Genomic DNA, 15,464 nt, shown 5'->3' on the forward strand with positions numbered 1-15,464 from the left:
GCGTGCCATTTAGACGCATTGCAACTACAATACTCAGGCTGATTCCTGTCATTGCCTATTCATTAGTTAATGTATTCTTTGTGTATATATGACATTCTCTAACCTTTACATTGATGCCCTTCACATTATACAAAAAGATAGCTGAATTAAGTGCACTAAACGCACGCACTTGTCACAATGCCAGTTTGAATGACGATTAAAAATATGCGCGCAGCCATTGGTGAGGTAGTATAATTATTACACATGTATGTACATTGCATCACAACAAAGTCATGTAAAGGAGTAGGTTTTACATATTGTATATCTGGATTTTTATATAACTATACTTATAATGTTTTTTTCAAGATACATCTAGTTTTGGAAACAGACATTTAATATCGCCAGTCATGATCAGCATTTTTTATAATACCTCATAACAACCATAAAGTACATAGATTATACAATATTTAAGATATGATAATATATAATTGATTATAAGTTATTCAGTATATTCTACAAACAAAATAACATAAATAGTTATTGATTCTGTGCGCAAATTGATGTTCATTTTTTCCTACCAGCTGTGTCACAAACTCAGTACACAACAGAGAGAAAGCCAAGAGATTGGCGTAGGTGGATTGTTCTTTAATTTTTATAAACGAAAGTGTGTGTTTCGTTATTGGTTTAGAAATGGGAGATCAAGTAGACCAGGATGAGGTATGTGGGTGTTACTGTTCGATATTCTAAAGGTATTTGGTATGTGGAGTATTTTGAACCATAGCCAGTTTAAATGACGATTGGTATTGTGTACATGGCCATTGTTTGAAACAATTTGGCCATTCTTCTATAATAAATGTTAAGGATGGATCCTTGTATGCATTTTTTTATAGTGAAGAGTTGCTCAAGGTTTATATGATGCGTAGTAGAATTAATTTTCTCGGAAATTACATTGTAATTTGTACAGCATTGTGATTGTTAATTTGGTCATGATATTAATTAATTTGCAGCAAAGCAAGCCACGTACTCGTATTTTCAAGAAACTGTTAAGTGTAGTTTAGATGATGAATCCAAATTTATATTTTTCACATGTATGAGACTGTATAATTTTCCTCTTATTCTCTTGAGATTATTACTTCTGATGAAACTTTGAATAAGTTTCAGCAGGAAATTGCCAGTAGTGAAAACTAGGTATATGTTCAGCTGTGCACAACTACACGATATAGTATTAGAAAATTAAATATTAATTTTGTAAATTATAATACATGAACGTAATATGCAATTTTCTTGGCGGAAATAAAAATTAAAAAATACCGGACAATTTATCGTTTCACCTAACCATAGAATAAGAATTTGATATGTGGCTTATGTGTTTCTGGTGAGAGATGTTGTGATATGAACAATGGTGTACATCATACCTTTGAAGTAATTAAGTATTGAAGTTATGCACTTATGCGTACATCTCCCGAACGCGTAAGTGTGGGAAATCAGGGTTTTTGGGTGGGGAAGACTAATAAATTGATTAATGCGTGTTGCAAAAGAGGTATAGAATGAACAAAAACACTTTAAAAAAACACATTTTAGGGTCGGAGTCCCACCTAACACGAGCGGCCATGTTTGCTTTTCCCAATGATTTGAAAAAGTCTCGCTAGATCAGCTACATTTAGCGAAGTCCACTCCAGCCGCGCAAGACTTCCTAACCGTAAACTAACGTTACCTCCATTAGGTTAATTTACAGTTACCAACTCTTGCGCTAGCAGCTTCCATAAATCTAGCGGTTATAATCACAAATACTCACAGTCGTTAGTAAACAAACATGGCGCTGCGCGCGGTACCCGCCAAAATGGGATATTTTTGTTTTTTTATGTTTCTTTAGTCTTCATTGTATACCTGTTTTGCAATGCGTATTACTCCATTTATTAGTCTTCCCCACCCAAAAACCCTGATTTCCCACACATGCCCTCACATCGTTCGGGAGATGTACACATAAGTGCATAAATTCAATACTTAATTATTTCAAATGTATGTATTTACGACGGAAATGATGTACACCATCGTTCATATCACATTTCTCACCAGAAACACACAAGCCACATATCAAATTCTATGGTTGGGTGAAACTATAAATTGACCAAAATGCCTTGCTACAAGCAAATATACTAATGAATGAAGTTACTAGCATATGATTGGGACGCCATCTTGTTGTCTGTCAAGTGTTTGTCATCTGCCCAGTCTAGATGAAATGTCAGTTACAAGATGGACATCACTTTGTGCACCAGTTGTTCTCCCACACAGGGTTCTGCCATCCACAGTTAATTGCTTGAAATGTAATAAACCATGCTGGTTCCATGAGGATCAGCATGTGTGGATGTATTTACCTAGTTGTATTATATGGGAAGAGAGCTATGCTCGTGGTGACCTGTCTTTGTATCTCTGAGCATCAAGTTTTTTCTTAAAATCTAGAATAGTGTTTGCACACACTGTTTCATTGTCTAATTTGTTCCAAGTATCTATCACTTTGTGTGAGAAGCTATTCCTTTTCAGATATCTTCTGTAACTATTCTTTTTTAGTTTCTTTTCGTGTCCTCTTGTTTTACCATTATCCCATATTAACAAGTCATTCTTATCTAAGACTTCCATTCCTTTTATTATTCTATAGATAGTCAGCAAGTCTCCTCTTTCCCTTCTTTGTTCCAAAGTTGGTAATTCTAGTTTGGACAGTCTTTGCTCATATGTCAGTTTGGAAAGAGTTGGTACTAGTTTTGTTGTTGCTCTTTGTATTCTAATTTTTTAAAATTCTTTTTGTACTGGGTGTCCATAGTGCAGCAACACTATGGACACCCAGTACCAAAGAGAATTAATAATAGAGCGAGGCCGTTTTAACCATACCACTGAAGGCGAGGCCATTTTGACTTGCCAGGGGCAACACAAGAATTTGACGACAAAGTTTGTGCGTGTCCTTGTCATTACGATATGCTGGAGCCAGACCTATTTCCTGTATTTTCCGCCAAATGCACTGAGCCCAACGAATGGAACATTCTCAAATAGTAACTCCTTGAAACACCGATGGAATGGCTTTCTACACTGCCCGCTCAAAATCGATGACAATTTTCCTAACATTATTGTTGGGCATTAGGTGTTAGATGGCTTTCAGTACTTTCTTATAATCTTTTTTCCGTGGCCCCGACATCAAAACAAATAAAAGAGGTACTTGTTTGGTATCATCTCCACTTTGAATAAACGAATGCAGACTGAACAGTTGCAGACAAGGCTCCTTGACAACTTTAAACGTTCCATCCATGTACCACGTTTTCGATTGGCTCATCAGGTCGAGCATCTTCTCGGTGGCAGCCTAAATTTTAATTCCTTACCAATCTGACCAATGTAACAAGAATTGCAATTCTTGCAAGGAATACTGTAGACACAACTCACTGAATTATCAGACGAATTCTTGATGATAAGTTCTTTGATTGTATTGTTTTTAAATACAACATTAACATTAATAACCTTAAGAACACGAAGATTCACCAAATTGGGATGAAAGGGAAGAACCAAAAGATTCTTTTTATAAAAAGAATCTTTTGGGGAGGAATCAAAGTATGACTTTCTGGCCTTGTATTGTGATCTAACTAACATGTGTTTTGGTCATTTAAAATTTGATGCTATTTTATAAATCCTTTTTATTTCCTCATCTAAAAATTCACTCTCTCCTGCTGACTTGATCATCATCTATCACTGATGAAATTATCATCATATTGCTATTCAGTAATAAGTGTCACTCTTTCCTGCTGATTTAATCATCGTATCACGTCCTATTCAGTAATTAGTGTCACTCTCTCCTGCTGTCAAATCATCATCTATCACAACTGACGAACTCGTCATATCAGTAATTAGCGTCACTCTCTACTGCGAACTAAATCATCTTTCCGAACTGACAAACTCTTTGTAATTTTAATGAAAATAAACTCCAATTAAAGAAGTTTTAAGGATTATAAAGCCGACTCCTCGTGCAGTACCGCTGGATTAACAATTAGACCGGGGGCCGTTTTGGTACTTGAATGCGGGGCCATTATGACCAAAACTGCCCTGGGCAAGTCAAAATGACCTCGCCTACAGTGGCGTAGTTAAAACAGCCTCGCTTTATTATTAATTCCCGGGCCATTGGTTGATAATTAGCTAATAAATGTTGTTCTTTATCTGGGCTCACCTTTGTGACTGCTTATGTTGATTAGGATATCCCAGACATCCCCAGGAGACTGGTAGTGGTACAGTAGGTACGACAGTTTTAAGGATTATAAAGCAGACTCCATGAAGAATAAAGAATGGAGATGACAAAATAATAATAGCTACGTATTGAAGAAGTGCTTTTTAACATAGTTACATCAGCTATCCCTCATGCAGTACCCTTATATTAGACCGGGGGCCGTTTTGACTGGATACCGTTGCTGCATACTCAAGTTTTGGTCTTATTAGTGTAGTTAGAATTTTTTATCATTCCCTCGTCCAAATAAGCAAATACCACTTTAATTGACATAAATAAATTGTAGGTTTCTCTGAATATATTGCATGCACCAAGAAAAAGAACAAGAAGAAATTCAACTATAGCATGAGTGACTATAAGGGCACTTTTCTTTAAAAAAAAAAAGGCACATAGAACCGTGGCAATTAATGTGCTTTATATAACAAGTGGGTTCTAAAAAAATTTAGTCACGAGGATGCAGTTCGTGATCTCCAATTTTCTAGGACAACAGGTATAGATTGGCAGAGTTTCTGCAGCGATGTTTGTGAGGAGTGGTACAACCACCAGGAGCCAATTGGTGGCCCTGGGATTGTGGTAGAGTTAGACGAGACACTTATCACTCCAAGGCGTGCCAACGTTGGGAGGATTCTCTCTCAGGTCTAGATGTTTGTTGGCATTGAGAGGGAGTCAAAGAAGCGATTCCTTGTTCCTCTAATAGATCCTGAGGGAGAAAGGCGAGATACAGACACTCTAGTGCCTCTCGTTCACCATTTGATATGGCCAGGATCTGTAATCATCATTTTGATTGTTGGCGTGCATACCGCAATCTCAGGGACATTGGTTACTCTCACCACGCTGTCAATCACTCTGAAAACTTCGACGGACCAGGAGGTACACACTCAGACTATTGAGCAGCTTTGGTGTGACATTAAAGAGTGGGTATTGAGGCCTGGTGTATGGCCTCGGTACTTCCGGGAGTACCTTGCGAGGTATATATTCTTAAAGGAATTGCAGTCCTTCAAGCTATAAGAAACCTATATACCCCACAATTAGAAAGAGTGATTGAACAGCCTGCCAATGCCCATCATGGCGATGACAAGGACGAACCGGATGACATTTAAATTGCAGGTACTGATTTACTAAACATAGGTTAGGTTAGGACGAGAGAGGACAGAAGACAGGGGTGAATGGAGAATGGTTGTATATGGATGATGTTGTGATGCATGCGGTGGAATGGGCGGGGGGATGGGGGGTGAAGTAGTGTGTGTGAGCAAAATTTGACGCAGCCCGAAGGGATTTCTCCCCGTCTTCTCCTTTTATGCATGGGGGGACGGAGAGGGGGGGTCGCAGATTTAATGAAGTGGCCTTGCTGTGGATGTGCTGTGTTTTGATAGTGAAAAAGATCTCGGCGTAATTATCAGTAACGACCTAAAATCATCCAAGCAGTGTATTTCAGCCTCTGAGAAAGCAAATAAGATTCTAGGACTGATTGCGCGATCTTTTGATTTCAAAAGTCCATCGCTCATTAACAAGCTATATAAATCGTTAGTTCGTCCACATTTGGAATATGCTGTTTCTGTATGGTCACCGAATCTCATTAAAGACATTGACAGACTGGAAAAAGTACAACGGCGAGCCACAGAACTGATTCCAAATATCAAAAATAAATCATACGAAAATCGACTAAAACATATGAATCTGTTTTCCCTAAAAAAGCGTAGACTCAGAGGTGACTTGATACAGGTCTTTAAGATTCTAAAGGGAATTGACAACATCAAAAGTGACAACATTTTCACATTGAATGAGAATCAGACAAGAAACAATGGTCTCAAACTATCCGGAAATAGATTCAATTTGGAAGTAGGTAGAAACAACTTTGCCAACCGTGTAGTTAATGAATGGAATAAACTTCCTGCACAGGTAGTGCAATGTAGTTCAGTTCAAAGCTTTAAGACTCATTTAGATAAACACCTAAATCTCCCTTGTAAGGGGGGAAAAGCCTTGGTATATGTATGTATGTATTTAGGTTAGGTTAGAATGGACGAATTTATCATCCTTTCATTTCTTTGACGTCAGCATCTATCAAAACAAACATGGTGTACCATTCGTCCAGTGCAACTTCGTTACTTACGAAATCCATTTTAGCAACTTTTTTTGTTTTTCATTTCTGCCAAGAAAATTGCATATTACGTTGATATATTATGATTTACAAAATTAATAACTAATTTTATATTGCTATATCTTGTAGTTGTGCACAACTGAACATTTATCGAAAATGATTTAGGGTCAACTCGGCCCATTACCAACTGGGCCCACCACCTCTGCCTATAAATTGACCAACTTGGCCCCTTAATTATGCCTATTACACTAGTCTTCAGTAAACATGTTAAATGCTCTATATACATATAGGCCTTGGCAAATTTATAATAGCACATTAGATTGACACATAAAAACATATAATTAAACTTAAATTATGCTTAAAATACAATGTACCTGGTAATAAAAAGATAACATTTAATTATTACTTCATTTCATCACAAGGAAATAATAATATAATCAACATCTATAAGCACTTGCATCGGAACACCCTTGAACACTGTTTACGTGTTATTGGGTAATTAAAAAAAGGAATAGCCTACATTCAATGACACCAATTCCATACAAAAACAGTATGACATATCACTGATACTGATGCATTTAAAAATAAAAGTCCTTTATTGAAATTACACATATATAACACAAGAAACAATTAGTTAGCACATATAATGTTTATTTGCTTATTAAATTAAATACCAAAACAATATGACATTACAATACATTTTAATGAAGATGAAAAACCTTCATAAACAACTACAGATTACATCATAGCCTGTACTACCATTGTGAAAAACAATTATTGTTAGCACATATAATGTACAAAATTCTGACAAGTATCAAAATACCGTATGGAGTAAAATTTACCAATATTTTAGAGATACATAGTATAAAAGCAGAAACAAGTACAGAAACATACTTAAAAACTCAAAGCAAATAATGAACATTGTACAAAGTTTTAAAAAATAAGCAAACAAGCAGACAACCATCAAATCGTTTATCAAATATCATTCAAAAGGTCAGATAGAGAATGGCAAAGAGACCTTTACCACCATGAAGGTTAATCAGTTTACTGTAATGTCGCTATTTGAACTATCTAAGAATGAACTAGCTTACTTCCTTTAATATCTAGTATTGCAAACTCCACATACTGACCGCATTGCACAACATTAACCTCACCTGACTCACAGCTCAAGGCTAACAGGACTTCTAGACCTTCAGCCTACATGATGATGATGAGAAAGGGGATAAAGTACTCCCATGAAAAGATCATTTTAAGCCCATGAAACAGAGGTTTGTGACCCAGTCAAATCGTTGTGTGGGTTCCACCTGACTGCTTACCCTAAGCAGAATCGATCAGGAGGATCAGCAGTATGACTTCATAGCATCAGACACGTGACGTCATCATTTAAATGATATAACACTGAAAAACGTTATACCAGGGACCAGTATATCATGTCTGTCTCTCATCTGACATTCCTAGGCTCTGACCATGGAGCTAGGTGTAGCCTATGCTTAGAATTCAGACAAATTTGTTAAACACCAAATCTTGAACATTGCATTGTAATGGGTTCAGCATTTTTGCATAATCCCCCACCATATCCCAAAAAAAAGAGTTGACGGAAAGAGGTGCATTAGGTCAAATCTGTGGTGGGGGATTATGCAATTAAGCCACAGGTTCTTCCTAGGAAAATCATACCAGTATTAATGACAGTCCTGAATGAATGGGCTGAGCTGGAGTATCCACAGGGCTGAGTTGGTAATGGGCAGAGTTGGACCTACCTTTCCTGCCACATTCACACCAAAGTATCTAAAACTATCCACTTCCTCCAGTCACTCTCCCTTAACCCCTTCCATACGGTGCCGCATACATAGGCGGCATGAGGAGCAAGTGGATACGCGAGGCTGCCATATCGGCGTCTTGGTTATATTTATTGTAGTTGCCCCTGCGTAATGACATATTCTCTAAACTGTCTTCATCACATTTTCTATGGTTATCAAAATTCACGGCTGAAAGAGAGAACGATCTATATAAGCGGTGACTATATTTTATGATGCGAGTATTATTACGACACATCGTACGTCTGACAGCTAATGCTGCCTGCGAGATTTTGGCCCGTACTGAAGAGGTTGATGCTCACTTCCAGTCTGCTGTCACTTTCATCCCTTGTACATCTCATCACCTTACTTTTACCCACATTTATCTTCAACTTTCTTCTTTCACACACACTCCCACACTCTGTCACCAACTTCCTCAATCCCTCCACTGATCCTGCTACAAGCGCAGCTGGCTCATCTCCCACTTTTCTCCATTTTCTTTAAACATCTCCAATCCCAGAACCACCACCCTTGCATTTACCTCTCGCACCACCCCATCCATGTATAAGTTGAAGAGCCAGGGCGACATAACACATCCTTGACGAAGTCCCACCTTTACCTCGAACCATTCGCTCATTCCATTTCTAATCCTGACACATGCTCTACTATATTAACATAATATGTGTCATTCTGACACATTTTATGTTAATATATTATAATTTACAAAATTAATAATTTTCTATTGCTATATTGCAAAGGTGTGCACTCCTAAAAATTTACCATAACTTTTTATATTTGACCTGTATGCCATACCCCAACAGTCTTGGGTACAATGGAAAATGGGGGTTTGTGTGGGGAAAGCAAACAGAATGGGTTTTCTAATAGAAATAAAAGATATATATATAAATAAATTTTTATAAGTCCACACCTACATGATACAGTAATAGAAAATTAATTATTAATTTTGTAAATTATAATGCATCAACATAATATGTGATATTCTTGGTGGAAATCAATAACAAAAAAAGTTGCTAAAACTGATTTACCAACATACGAAGTCACAGCAGTTGAATGATATGCCATGTTTGTTTTGATAGATGCTGAGGTCGAAGAAATGAAAGGAATTAGTCTATTCTAATCTAACCTATGTAACCTAACCTATTCTTAATAATTAGATACCTCAAATTCTAAAAAGCATCTGGGTCATCGTCTTCACAGATGCTGACAGCCTGGTTATTATTGTACCTCAGGCAATTAACAGACAATGACAGAACCCCATGTTCTCTCATAAAGTCCAAGGAAGCCCTATTGTCTTCGTAACAGCAATTATAAAATGTCACCTGGAGTTGGAGACCTGGTTCACAACGTGAAAGCCATCGTCTAACTGATAGGGACTGGACTGGACAGACAACAACATGGCATTTGGACTGTATCCTAGCAGCTTCATTCGTCAGTAGATTTGCTTTCAGCATTTTTTTTTTTTTTTTTTTTTTTTTCTGCCAAGAAAATTGCAATTACATTGATGTATTAAATTTACAAAATTAATATCTAATTTTCTAATGCTTTATCTCACAGGTGTGCACAACTAGAATAATACCAAAAATGTAATTTAGATCAAGGAAACTAGTGTTGGGAAAATTCCCCCAACCCAATCAAACTAAGGGAGTGTAACGTAGGTGATTTTTTGTGTGTGTGTTTGTTTAATGAATATAGGTATAAATACCCCTTACATTAGTGTGTAATTCCTCAGGGTATTGTGTTCCTCCCATGTATATATAAGGCATAAAGAATATTTAATGAAAATATAGTAAAGCTCTAATTACTTAATGGAAAATCCTTCCACATCATTCAGCTTGGTATGAAATGAATACTTATTGAATACTTATTGAATACGTTTTGTCAAACTAATACCTCTGATTTTTTATGAATTTGTTTCTCCTAAGGTTTGGGTCTTTTAATGTGCGTGGATGTGGTACAGATGAGAGTAAAAGGGAAGAGATAGGTAGTATGTTTGTGAGAAGAAAGATGGATGTGTTGGCTTTGAGTGAAACTAAGCTGAAAGGGAAGGGCAATTGTAAGTTTGGGAGTGTAAGTGGGAGGCTATCAGGAGTGAAGAGAGGGCGAGGGAGGGAAGGGGTGGCTATACTAGTAAGTGAAGAGATAGGTAAACGTGTAGTGGAGTGGAAGGAGGTTTCCTCAAGGATAATGTGGATGAAGATGAAACTGGGAAAGGAGATGTGGGTTTTTGTAAGTGCATATGGGCCTGGCAGTGAGAAGAGTGTAGAAGAAAGGGAGGCCTTTTGGAAAGATTTAAATTAGTGCATAGAGGGTTTAGGGAGAAGTGTAAATGTAATAGTACTGGGAGACCTTAATGCTAGGGTAGGAAAGGATCCAATTGATGGAGTGGTTGGGAAATGTGGAGTTCCAGGAAAAAATCGTAGTGGAGAGTTGATGGTGGAAATGTGTCTAGAGAGTTGATGATAGCAAATACAGTGTTTTGGAAGAAAGTCAAGCATAAGTACACATGGGAGAGGGTGGTGGAGGGAAGGGTGGTACATAGAGCTTTAATGGACTATGTAGTGGTAAATAGGATTATGATAGGAAGAGTTAAGGATGTACATGTGCTAAGGGGAGAGGGTGGGGGAATATCAGATCATTTTTTGGTGGAAGGTAAGTTGATAGTGGAGGACAGATGGAGAAAGAAGAAAGGGACAAAAGGTAGGGAGGTGCTTAGAGTGAACTCTTTAAATGAAGAGGAAAAGGAGGAGGAGTACAAGAAGAAGCTGAAGGAGGAGTGGGAGGGAGTGAAGGATAGAGTAGAGGTAGGTGTGGAGGAGGAATTGGGATGGTTCAAGGAGGGAGTCACAAAGTGTGCAAAGATGGTGTGTGGAACAAGAAGGACAGGAGGAAATAGAAGGAATGGTAGTGAATGGTGGGATGAGGAAATGAAGAAGGTTGTAGTAGAGAAGAAGTGAGCTTACACAGATTGGTTACAAAATAGGACGAGGGAGTCATATGAGACGTACAAAGAAAAGAAAAGAGAAGTAAAGAAAAAGGTAAAGGAGGCAAAGAGGAGAGCAGATGTAAAATGGGGTAAGAGTATGACAGAAAATTTTGAAAGTAATAAAAAGATGTTTTGGGAAGAAATTAAGAGAGGAAGAGGAGGCAAATCAAGTAGAGAAGAAAAGGTAAAAGGTGCAGATGGAGAGATGATAATGGAGGAGAAGGCAGTAAGGGGAAGATGGGCATAATATTTTAGGGAGTTGCTAAATGTGAAGGAGGATAGGGAGGAAAAGATAGCTGCAGTGGGAAATGCTAAGAAAATGAGTGAGGAAAATGGAGGAGAAATAAGGAAGGATGAAGTGAAGGCAGCAGTTAAGATGATGAAAGCAGGTAAGGCACCTGGTCTGGATGGATGCCATGCAGAATGTCTTAAAAAAGGAGGTACAGTGATGGTGGACTGGTTGGTGAGGTTATTTAATGTTTGCTGGAGAGAAGGTAGAGTGCCGGAGGACTGGAGGAGTGCTTGTATAGTTCCACTTTACAAGGGAAAAGGGGACAAGTGTGAATGTAGTAGTTTCAGAGGGATTAGCCTGTTAAGTGTAGTTGGGAAGGCTAATGGGAGGATCTTAATCGATTGAGAGGATTAGGAGAGGAACAGAGGGAGTAACTGGTGAGGAACAGTGTGGATTTAGGACGGGTAGAGGTTGTGTAGATCAGATTTTTGTGGTAAGACAGATATATGAGAAAGCTATAGGAAAGGGGAAGGATGTTTTTGGGGCCTTTATGGATCTGGAAAAGGCTTACGACAGGGTAGACATAAAGGCACTGTGGGAGGTTATGCGGGATAGGAGGAAAGCTTCTCGGAGCTGTCAAGAGTTTTTATGAGAGTAGTAGAGCTTGTGTCAGGATTAGAAATGGAGAGATTGAGTGGTTTGAGGTAAAGGTGGGATTTCATCAAGGATGTGTTATGTCACCCTGGCTGTTCAGCTTATACATGGATGGGGTAGTGCGAGAGGTAAATGCAAGGGTAGTGGGTCAGGGATTGGAGATGGTTAAAGAAAATGGAGAAAAGTGGGAGGTGAGCCAGCTGTTGTTTGCGGACGACACTGCGCTTGTGGCAGGATCGGAGGAGGGATTGAGGAAGCTGGTGACAGAGTTTGGGAGAGTGTGTGATAGAAGAAAGCTGAAGATAAATGTGGGTAAAAGTAAGGTGATGAGATGTACAAGGGGTGAAAGTGGCAGTAATCTGGAAGTGAGCATCAAGGGAGAGCCACTGGAGGAAGTGGATAGTTTTAGATACTTGGGTGCAAATGTGGCAGGAAAGGTGGAGTAAAGGTGGAGGTAGAATGTAGATTGAGAGAAGCGAGTAAATGCCTTGGTGGATTAAAAAGTGTAATGAGGAATAGAAATTTGGGAATGGATGCTAAGAGGAGACTATATGAAGGAGTGATTGTACCAACAGCACTGTCTGGAGCAGAAACATGGAACATGAGAGAGAAAGAGATTGAATGTGTTTGAGATGAAGTGTCTGAGAGGTATGATGGGGGTTACTAGGCTGGATAGAGTGAGAAATGAGGAGGTGAGGAGGAGAACAGGGGTGGAAAGGGAGCTGGGAGATAGGGTTGATGAAAGAGTATTAGGATGGTTTGGACACATGGAAAGAATGAGTGAAGAAAGACTAGTAAAGGAGGTATGGAAGGCAGATGTGGAGGGAGTGAACATGAGGGGACGTCCTAGGATGAGATGGATGGATGGGGTGAAGGGGGCTTTGGGGAAGAGGGGAATGTCTGTTGAGGATGGACGGGAGAGGACAGAAGACGGGTGAATGGAGAATGGTTGTATATGGAAGATGTTGTGATGCATGAGGTGGAATGGATGGGGTGATGGGGGGTGAGGTAGTGTGTGTGAGCAAAATTTGACGCAGCCCGAAGGGATTTCTCTCCGTCCTCTCCTTTATATGGGGGAACGGAGAGGGGGGGGTCGCCGATTTAATGAAGCGGCCTTGCTGTGGATGTGCTGTGTCTTGTGACACTGCTTCTGACCCAGGCCAGTGGACAGGGTGCAGGGATGACCCATCATCTAGGAGGTGCTAAGATTGGAGGGGTGTGGAGTGTTTTCAGGGATGGAGTGGGTGGGAATGATTTTGTGCCTTTTCCTTTTTGGCTACCTCCCGAGTAAGGGGGAAAATGCCTTGGTATATGTATGTGATGTTCTCCGAATAATTCAAAAATGCTGCAAAATTCAGTTTTCATATTTGTTTTACTTCAATTTTTTTATCATTTACTGTAGAAAATAAAGAGCATGATGTTTTCTTTCAAATGAAACAAAAATTACAAAAATCCATAAGAACAACTTAAGATATTACAACAGAAAGAACAAAAACATAAACTTTACAGGATGGGGAATTAAATTTTTGCAACCATTTGTTTGGTGGTTGCAATGTGTAACAAATCTCCAATTTCCTCTTCTTTTCTGATAAGGTGTGAGGCGAGAGTGAGTGGTGTGGCGTGGGTGGAGGTGAAAGGTGGGCTTGGCAAACCAGCTTGCAAGAATCTGGGGGGGGGGGTAACCTTGTGTACAACTACAAAATATATATACAGTACAACCCCGTTTATCCAGTATTCTGAACTGTGGCACACTCAAAGCAATTCTAATATTTTGACCAGCCAAAAATATAGTAAAAAATAACTTGAAATGTCTAAAGTGTACTGCCACATATGTTTAAATCACCCATGCCACCAGGTGGTGCTGGCTGTTAAACTGTTTTCGCACATAGCAGGGTTGCTAGGTTGGCATTTTAACCTTTTCCCCAGCAGAAACAGGTATACAGTGAGTCCTCCATATATGGTAATTCTTTATCTCGTAAATTCACAGTTACGGTATTTGGTAATTACAGTCAAAACCCCCGTGAATGGCTAAAACTGTGAATACTCTTTTTGAGAAAATCTACGTAATACCACCGCCAAAACTCGCACTCTCGTGCTTCATTCTAGCCATACTTCTCTACTAACAGTTGAAACATGCTTTAAATGTCTTCCACTCATAATAAATTCACTTCTCATATATCAGTGGTTAACAAGTATAATTTAATAACACTTAATAAACTAAGAATAATACACTATGGCCCGTAATAGGGCCAACTCACCAACTTCATTCTCGGTCTTCCTTTCTACATTTTACACATTTTTTGCTACTCTTTCTATAATTATTATTTCCATGTGACCAAATCATTCCAGTAATTTTTTTATCGACTCCACCAACCATCTTTAGTTCTTTCCACACTCTTCGTCTCAACTCATACCTCACTCTATCCACTTTTGTTAAGTATACAACATTAATACACTGACACCACATAAAAACACAACAACCATAACCACTTCCATTCGGTGACGCCTACGTAGGCGGCATGAGGAGCAAGTGGGTACTCGAAGATGCTGACGTCGCCATCTTGATTATATTTATTGTAGTCATACCTACGTATTTTCCATTCTCTCTAAACTGGCCTCATCAATTTTCTATGGTTATCAAAATACACGGGTGAAAGAGAAGAAACGATTGAGCACTGACTTTATTTTTTATGATGCGATTATTATGACGCAACATCGCACGTCGGTCAGCTAATGCTGCCAGACGTGCAATGTGCCCCGGAGTGAAGAGGATAATTATGCAAATTTAAATTTTATTAACTTTATCTAAATATTACCATTTTTTCTTGGGTAAAGAGTAAAATTTATTCAAATCTAATAATGACGACATTAAGATCTCAAACGTTGGGCAAGAATAATGTTCGTCACCACTTGTTGCTTTGGTCAACGTTGCCTTATCCCATTTTCTGTTAGGGGTGCTTAATTGCCCAGAAAAGGAGAACGGGCATCCTTGGCGACAACAAATACATCAACCAAGAACAAGGAAGTTTGTCGACAAGATATGCTGAATAAACATTCCAGCCAGCATATGGCTCGTTTATATTTTTACTGTTTACTCTCATTAATTTCACTACGGTTAATTTTAAGTAAGTTTGCTCTTGATTACATTTACTAAATTATATTTCATGTACAATGATATTTATGAAACCAGTGATTGAACACAAATGTATGGCCGTGCCATATTTGTATTTACATCTAAGTAACTAACAATGCATTACGTGCATTAATGCTTTAGATATAATTATTTCTTTGTTTCAAATGCAATTATGGATGTGTTACGTACATAATAAATCACAATTGAAATGTTGAATAATTACCAGGAAGAGAGAGCGTCAGTTCTCTATGGTCACGTATCATGCATACTTCCTGACATTAATCCCAACCACAGCATGGGCTGCGGGATGCAT

At 38.5% G+C, this 15,464-nt stretch overlaps 1 protein-coding gene across 3 annotated transcripts in view; it reads left to right on the forward strand.

Annotated features, from left to right (window-relative positions):
* Window positions 1-547: 547 nt before the first annotated feature.
* Ube4B (Ubiquitination factor E4B) overlaps window positions 548-15,464 on the forward strand; it is a 679,226-nt gene continuing 664,309 nt past the window's right edge. For all 3 annotated transcript variants that reach the window (XM_076183024.1, XM_076183023.1, XM_076183022.1), the window contains exon 1: window positions 548-696. In XM_076183024.1, the coding sequence (XP_076039139.1) occupies window positions 670-696 (27 nt within the window). In that variant the 5' untranslated portion in view covers window positions 548-669. The remainder of the gene's footprint in view (window positions 697-15,464) is intronic.

The sequence above is a fragment of the Oratosquilla oratoria genome, chromosome 3 (genome assembly GCF_046742065.1).
Source record: "Oratosquilla oratoria isolate Oo_2021 chromosome 3, ASM4674206v1, whole genome shotgun sequence".
Lineage (NCBI taxonomy): Eukaryota > Metazoa > Arthropoda > Malacostraca > Stomatopoda > Squillidae > Oratosquilla > Oratosquilla oratoria.